Source organism: Plecotus auritus (assembly GCF_963455305.1).
Source record: "Plecotus auritus genome assembly, chromosome: 12".
NCBI classification, from domain to species: domain Eukaryota; kingdom Metazoa; phylum Chordata; class Mammalia; order Chiroptera; family Vespertilionidae; genus Plecotus; species Plecotus auritus.
In genome coordinates this window covers 8315009-8323395 of record NC_137778.1, presented here as the reverse complement: position 1 = coordinate 8323395, position 8387 = coordinate 8315009, and the positions used below count along the sequence as shown (strand labels likewise).

General features: G+C 43.1%; 1 protein-coding gene across 1 annotated transcript; it reads left to right on the top strand.

Moving 5' to 3' along the window:
• On the top strand, window positions 1-8185 carry PPP1R15B (protein phosphatase 1 regulatory subunit 15B). Its single transcript, XM_080648554.1, has 2 exons — window positions 1-2267; window positions 5221-8185. The coding sequence occupies exons 1-2, from the start codon at window positions 441-443 to the stop codon at window positions 5431-5433; spliced, it is 2040 nt and encodes a 679-aa protein (XP_080504680.1). The 5' UTR covers window positions 1-440; the 3' UTR covers window positions 5434-8185.
• The last annotated feature ends 202 nt before the right edge of the window (window positions 8186-8387 follow it).

Below are 8387 nucleotides of genomic sequence, written 5' to 3'. Positions count from 1 at the left end.
AGGGCCCGCCCGCTGGGCTCTGCGAGTGACGTTCCGTGGCGACGGGTCGGCACATCGGCCGCCGCACGTTCCCGCCGGCTGGCCCTGCGGCCATTTTGAGCTGGGTTCGTCCCCGCATCCGTCTGCTGGGCCGCTCAGCCCTTCCGGGGACTCGCTGCGAGAGGCCTCTGTATGGTGCCTCGAGCGAACTAGGACGCCTCCTTCCCGCCGGGATGGGTGTCGCCGCCGCCGCCGCTTGCTGCGCCGGCCTTTCCGGACTGCCGTCTGCTGCCTGCGGCCGAGGCCGCTGCCCTCTGTGGCTCTTCCGCTGCCCCGGGGACCGGTCTGGGACGCCGACTCCGCCACCAGGCGAGGTCGGGTCCGTGTAGGCCTCCCAGGATCCCGTCCGATCCAGCTGCCGGGCCGCGCACCTCGCTGAGACACTGCCAGGAGCAGAGGCGATGGAGCCGGGAGCGGACCTGCCCTTCTTCCCTCGGCGCTCGCCACCCGGCGCTGCCGCAGAGCACCCCGGGGACCCCAAACCGGTTTCCTCTCCCCGGCCTGAGGCTCGGCCTAGCCTCTGGATGAAGCTGCTTTCCCAGCTCTTTGCGCCGCTCCCCATCCTGCTTCAGAAGCTGCTGATTTGGAGCCAGCTTCTCGGTGGGATGGTTCCGGCCAGGTGGCTCGATTTCGCCGCGGGCTACAGCGTCCTGAGGGCCCGGGAGGAGCCGGCCGCCCCCGCGGGGCAGAAATCTCTGAGTTCGCTTCGGCTGGACCCCTCGGTCGACTCAGCTGCCGATCTTCTGGAACTGCTGGAGGAGGGGATCCACTGGGAGTGCTCGTCTCCCGATCTGAAAGCCAAGCGAGGAGTCTTGGACCCCGCGGCCCACGCTTCTCTCCTTGAGCAGCAGCTGTGGAGAGTGGAGCTGTTGCAGGGTAGCCTTAAAGCCCGGCTGTTATCTGACCAAGGCCTTGGCCATTCGTCCTCCGGGCTTCAAAACATTCATCGCGTAAGCAGTTTCAACACCGTCTCCTATTTGCTGAACCCCTCTTATCTGGACTGCCTTTCCCCGGTAGAACTTAGCTGTCAGAACTTCTTCGGAAGTGGCGAGCTAGTTGATTTCCAGACGGTAAGCCCAGAGAGCAGCTGTCTGCCAGAGGACCATTCTCCTCCCCAACCGCTGAGTGCAGGGGTCACTTGCTCCTCCTGGCAGGGATGTCCACCGCTTTCGAGAGAAGGCCTGCCAGAAATTCACCATATTCGCATGAAACGGCTGGAATTCCTCCAGCAGCCTAGCAAGGGGCAAGCGTTACCCACCCCTGACCAAGATCATGGCTACCATAGCCTGGAGGAGGAACACAGCCTTCTCCGGATGGACCCGAAGCCCTGCGGAGGTAGTCCGACACAGTGTGTTCCTCCTGCTGGAGCCATTCCCGGAACTGCCCAGGAACCCACGGAAGAAAAAAAAGAATTGACTGAACAGGTTCCTCTTGCCGTGGAAAAACAGGACCCATTGGAAGGCTGTCTGTCTTGTGAGGTACCTATGGAAAGGGAGCCTGAGGAGGACCAAATCAGTGTGGTTGACTTCTCAGACATAGAAGATGACCTTCCCGTTTCTGCCAGGCCGGCCTGTAGCAACAAATTGATAGATTACATTTTGGGAGGTGCATCCAGTGACCTGGAAACAAGTTCTGATTCAGAAGGTGAGGATTGGGATGAGGACGAGGAGGATGATGGCTTTGACAGTGACAGCTCACTCTCAGGATCAGACCTTGAACAAGACTCTGAAGGGCTTCACCTTTGGAACTCTTTCCACAGTGTAGATCCTTATAATCCCCAGAACTTTACAGCAGCGATTCAGACTGCTGCCAGAACTGCTCCTGGAGACCCTTCTGACTCAGAGAAGGATTTGTCTGACAAGTCTGATCTAGAGAATTCTCTCCAGACGGAAAGCCTTCCTGAGTCTCCTGACCTTAATTCTGGGGCGGAAGATGACTGGGAATCTAGTGCAGATGAAGCAGAGAGTCTCAGACTGTGGAACTCTTTCTGTAATTCAGATGACCCCTACAACCTTTTAAATTTTAAGGCTCCTTTTCAAACAGCAGGGAAAAATTGGAAAGGCTCTCATGACTCAGAGAGGCCGTCTGAGCCCATTGTGACCATTTCTGAGTGTCACACCTTACTTTCCTGTAAGGTGCAACTGTTAGAGAGACAAGACAGTGAAAGTCCAGACTTGGTACCGGGTGGGGTTCTTTCTGGAGGACACAGGCATATCAAGAGAAAAAAGGTTTGTTTGTCTATTTTAACTTGTTTGATAATATGTACAGACTGTTGTGATATGGTTAATATAGCAGCATGACTTTCCTGGAGGGATAGTAGTACAATGCATATGCTTGAAGAGTAGAATATTGTTCCTGTCCAAATAGGAGATGCCGGTGTACAGATGTTAGCAGGAAAGTGCCATTTTCGTTGGCAACTCGGAGCCATATCCCTACAGGCTTTCAACTTTTCACTTTTTTTTTTAAGGAACTGGAAAGTTAAATCGTGTGTATACATGATTTAATTTTCCCAGAGATTGGAAAGGCCCTAGTATAGCCACAGAATTTTAAAATGTTGTTAAATGTGGTATGTCATACTGTCTTCCTTTCTATGCGAACCCGGAGGAATGGTGGGACCAAGGAGCAAGTCAGATTAACCTTTTTTTTTGCCATGAAAGGAAATAATTTTAGTATTAAAAATTGTGACATGTACATGATTTTAATTCTGTTAAAAAAAACCCCACAGGAAATAGTGTTGCCTTTAAGAATGCAATACTAGTTGTCATTAGCTAACTACACATTAATAATTATGTAAAGCAATGATGGTCACTTATTTGGTTTACCTTAAGTAGTTGCTTCCTATTCCCAGTCTAATTGTAAAACTTTATGGAGCATTTTATCTTTCAGCTAAAGTTATTAATTGGAGAGAAATCCTCTCCAAACACACAGAATATCTTTTATTGTAGAGGAAAAGTTTCTTTAGTTACCTGTACCTTTATTTGGACAGAGAAAGAAGTGGATGAATTATTGACCTCACATTCTGCAGCATCTGGGAGTTTCCAGTGGAGAGTACCCTCACCCATTGGGTCTAGTTTAATACTTTGAAACTATTTTGGGGGTAGAAAGTACCTTTAAAATGTGATGATCTTATGCCTTACCTGTAGATGCAAAGTAAATCATGTTAAAAATGTTTACACTACTGTATCATCATAATACAGCTTTTCTCTATCTTTTTAAGGGGCCCCTGACTCAATGACTTACTTAGTGGATTATGTAAGAAATAGCCAGGCAATGGAATGACCACTTGCCACCTGGAGACCTGTGTTCCCTGCTTCTGAGTGGTTAGGGCCAAGAGATTTGGGAATACAGCCAAACCTGGGAAGTAACTTGACCTCTCCTGGCTTTGAATAACTCATTTATCTTATGGGGATAATAATAATACTGTATGAGTTACTGCATGATTCAAACGAGATGAGTAAACAAAACTCAATTCATTGTCTTGCCTTTAAATGGTAGCTCTTACTGTTCAGGGATGTCAGGCCAGTTGCATGTCTCATTTCAGCCTGCTCATTGAGTAAAAATGGAATGAGTCAAGTAGGTTTGAGACTGTTGACCGAACTAGAAGCAACATTTATCAAAGATTATGCCTAAAATGTGGTTAAATTATTTGACAGCCTTTGCCTACTTGCCATTCTTTAGATATATGGGAATAATCAGTAGTGCCCAGTGCTTAAAATGAAGCTCTTACTTAGATCTAGGAGTTTAAAAATGCATAACATGGTACAGATTGTGGAGCCAGACTCAGGGTTTGAGTCCTATTTATACCACACAGAAGCTGTGTGATTTGAACAAGTCAGTTAACTTCTGTTTTGTTGGTTTCCTTATCTGTATAATAGTACCCTATAGGGTTGATGTGAGGATTAAATGAGATAAAAATTGTAGAGTGCTTTGAAAAAGAGCCTCGTATATGGTGAACACTCTAAATGTTGCTATTATTTATCTTAGTGACAATTAGTGACACTAGAATGCAATATCTGTAAGCGTTTACATACCATACCTCCTAATTGTCCTCGGGGGCATTTATTGGCCTGATGTAAAGGGAATGAAAGTAGTAGGCCACAGTGGGGTTAGCTGATGAAACTATTGAGCATACTTTAAAAGCAAGTACCTATTTACTTTTGGGGTTTGATATCTTACAAAGAAACTTATTGGAAATTAAGTAGGGATTAACGGGGACTGTGACTCATTACATGTGATCGTGTGTATGACAGTATGCACAATTTTATGTATATAGGGTGTCCCAAAAAATGTATACACACTTTGAATGATTATAAAGTCAGTGTTTTTTAACATACAGTTCATTTTCAAAATGTAAAAGAATCTACAGAAATGAATAATTTTTTTGTCAATGCCTGTTTTCAAACTGATGACTGTTCTGGTCCAGGCACTACTCATAACGCGAAGCAATGGAATCACAAACATCAAGAATCATTTTGTTCGGTATTTGTGTGTTTCAGTTTGTTAACTGTTGCTGGTTTTGTACCGTAAGCTTTATCTCTTATGTATCCTCATAAAAATGTCTAGTGGATAAATTTTCTTTGTTCAGAGCTTAGTCGGGTTTCACCCTTTATTTCAAATCAGTCCACAGGCTGACGCTCTATCCACTGAGCCAAACCGGTTTCGGCTAAGTAAAGATTAATAGCATCAGGAAAATCGTAATTCCCCATCTGGATTCATTTTATTAACATCAAAAACCACAAAGGGGTAGGGTAGATGACAAGGTACCCATTGGTTTGTTGTTGTTTTTTTAAAATATATTTTTATTGATTTCTGAGAGGAAGGGAGAGGGAGAGAGAGAGAGAAACATTAATGATGAGAGAGAATCATTGATCAGCTGCCTCCTGCATGCCCCTACTGGGGATCAAGCCTGCAACCCAGGCATGTCCCTGACCTGGAATCGAACCCAGAACCCTTCAGTCCGCAGACTGATACTCTATCCACTGAGCCGAACCGGCTTGGGCTGCCCATTGTTTTTTATTCAGATGCCTTCTAGCCTTTATTTTTTTTACTCTTAGAGTTGAGACCAAATATTCTTGTAAGATATTTGATATTCTTAAAGAGTTAGTAGCATAAAAGGTTAATTACCTCATTGATGATTATAAGATCCTAGAGAGTGATTAAAGTTAGTTTTTGTCTTCATAGGTAACCTTCCTTGAAGAAGTTACTGAGTATTATATAAGTGGTGATGAGGATCGCAAAGGACCATGGGAAGAATTTGCACGGGATGGATGCAGGTTCCAGAAACGAATTCAAGAAACAGAAGACGCTATTGGATATTGCTTGACATTTGAGCACAGAGAAAGAATGTTTCATAGACTCCAGGAAACGTGCTTCAAGGGACTTGATGCTTTCTAGCCATGTTCAGATGATGTAATTGTCTCCAGCCCTAGCATACACTAAGTAACTCTTACTTCAGAGGTTTCTTTTAAAACAAAAATTGGCAGCTGTCCTTTGTCCTTTTTTTTAAGAATATGTAACTTGGATCCAGCAACCTTGTTTAATATTGTTTTGCAACATATCCCACTCAGAAATGTCTAGGTTTGAAGCCAAGCCCTGATAATGAAGGATGAGATGGTGTGATTTCTAATCTTCCCTTGTTTATTTAGTCAGATGTGTTTTGGGATGGTGTTTGCTTCTTGAGGTGAAAAAGGAACCTCTTAAGGTGTAACTTTGCACTTTCCAAACTTATTTTCTTGGGAAACAATATAGGGTTCAAAGCCCATTTTATATTTTAATTTAAATTATGTGTACCTGTCTAAAAACTGGGTTCTTTTTACTTTTTCCCCTCCAACATTTTTTTTCAATTTATCTTTATTGTTGCAAGTATTACAGTTGTCCTTTTTTCCCCCACGGCCTCCTCCTTCACCCCACACCCGCCCCAGTTTATTTTATTTTTCCCCCATTGATTTCAGAGAAGGGGGGGGGGGGGGAAGGGAGAGAGAGAGAAAGAGAGAGAGAGAGAGAGAGGAAGAGAAACATCGATAAGTTGCCTCCCATACTCGCCCCAACCTGGATTAGGGATGTGCCCTGACGGGGAATTGAACTCAACACCTTCTGGGATGACACTCCAACCAACTGAGCCACACCGGCCAGGGCTTTTCCCTCCAGCATTCTGAAATTAATGGGCTTTTATGTTTTCTCTGTATTATCTCATTTCAGTGACTTGGCCTTTCTACCTGAAGGCTAAGAAAATAATCTTGTGTATGCTACCAATTTAAAGTACATTATCTTGTGTCACTTTTTTTTTCTTTGTAAGAATAACTTGGGCTGAAAATGTGGTAGGTTTTCATTTCTAGGCTAGGTTCTACCTAAGATATTTCCAAGGATTGCCACAGAATCGACATGTGTGTACTCTGTTACTTTAGGAAAGCTGCATCTTTCTGCCAAATTTTAACATCTAATATATTTAATTTCTGTGCAAACTGTTTTGGAGAGGGTCCTGTATATGTTATTGTAATCGCTAGGTAAATGGTTCTTTGTATCTTTTAACAGATGGAAATTGTTGTAAAAGAGACCAGAAAGTAATAATTACATCATAGGCATTTATATATTTTAAACTAAAAGCCTAGAATTCTCCTAGGAAGAAGATAAGAGACAGCAGAGCAACTTGGTTTTGTTGTATATGCTCTCAACAGAAGCAGTGTTATTAATGTCAGGCCTCGGCACTGTGTCACTTTTAAAATCTGTCAGGGTGACACTGTAAACTTGGGAATGGGCAGTTCTGAATTTTCCAGTTTGAAATGTAAAATGGAGACTTCCGTCAGTATCCAAGTTTACTGTGTTCTATTTTAATAAGGAGAGAAGGAGTAAGGAGAGAAGCAGGGGCTATACTTTCAGGAAAGGAAAGAACTATAGCTTTAACAACCAGGAAGTCTTAATATCTGGAGCCCAAAATTTGCTTTTGAATCCAAGCTTTTGCAGTGACTGGTTGTGCTTGGTTAATTTAGGTAGCTCTACCTGGCGTGCATCTGTTAGGTTGAGGGAGAGTTAACAAACTCCTTAATGGTCAGTTTTTACTCCACGTGCCTCTCGTCATGGAAAACGCGAGTAGAATAGATGACCTCTTAATTTTGAACTTGTTTCAGTGTAGGGATGATTTTGCATTAGACGTGCTCGCAGGGTTACTACCTCAGTTAATAATCTACCTGGTCATTATTTTATTTCTATCTGGTTTGCTCCAAGAACTGCCTCCAGCGTTAATATATATATTCACATAAACACACTGAGAGTGCAGCAACATCAGGTCAGATTTTTGCAGAGCCCTTAGTCAAGGTGTTCATGCTCCCCCGCTCTAGGTAGTCACAGGGAATGCAGAGCACCATGAAACTAGGTTGGTTCCAGGCACCAGCTGTGTCAGGTGGAAAGAAGGCATTATTTGCGTTGAAAAAAGCTTATTGAAAATGCATATGCATCCTTTAAAACCGGAATGAAGTATACTGCTTTATGTCAGATTTAGGTTGTGTTTCGTGTTTCTGAAATCTAGCACCTCTGCTGATTTGGAAAGAAGGATATTTTACATTAACTGGGTTGCGGGAAATTGTTCTCTTGGAATTCCAACCTCAACCTCACTACCAAATGAGTAACAGCTTGGATAACAAGTCTCCCTTTTACTACCCTCCTTTAAAAGAGTGATCAGAGGGTGTTGAGAAGGACAGAAGGGATCATGTTTAAGTTGGATTGAAGGAGAAGAACAATTCTTGTTCGTTTCATTCCAATCCTAGTTGGGACAAAGACCACCATCTTAAAACAAAAATCCTTGGAAATTTTAATCGAACATTGCATTTAAAGTCCTGCAATGGTGCTTTAAGTATCAATGTAGCATGTGAAAGGCTTTGTACAGACAGGTAAAATTTCCTTTTTTTGAGTGTAATAACAGCACTTCTTCATCTTTAACTTGAAATCAAAACTATCAGATTTTATTTTTTTATAATTTAAGGAAGGTGAATTTAGGGGGCTAGAATACTTCTGAATTGGCTTCTACAGATCCAATGAGTAAAATTTAACCAGTTTGTTGGGATTTTATAGTAAAATTCTATTTGTGTATATAATTTAATCTGTAAATTGTAATAAATACATTAGCAATTATTAAATTTTATGTGATATTTTGGTTCAACTTTATATTTTATGCTTCATAGTACTTTACATTGGCTTTGGAATTACTGAGCAGGATTTTCAGGTTTAAATGAGGTGTTTTTGTAGAAGCTTAGAGGGGCTGGACAAATTTCTGTGGTTTCAAATGGCTGTGGTATGTAAACTGCGCCTCAGTTCACTGAAGGGTAGGAATGATAATGGGTAGATATAACTGGAAA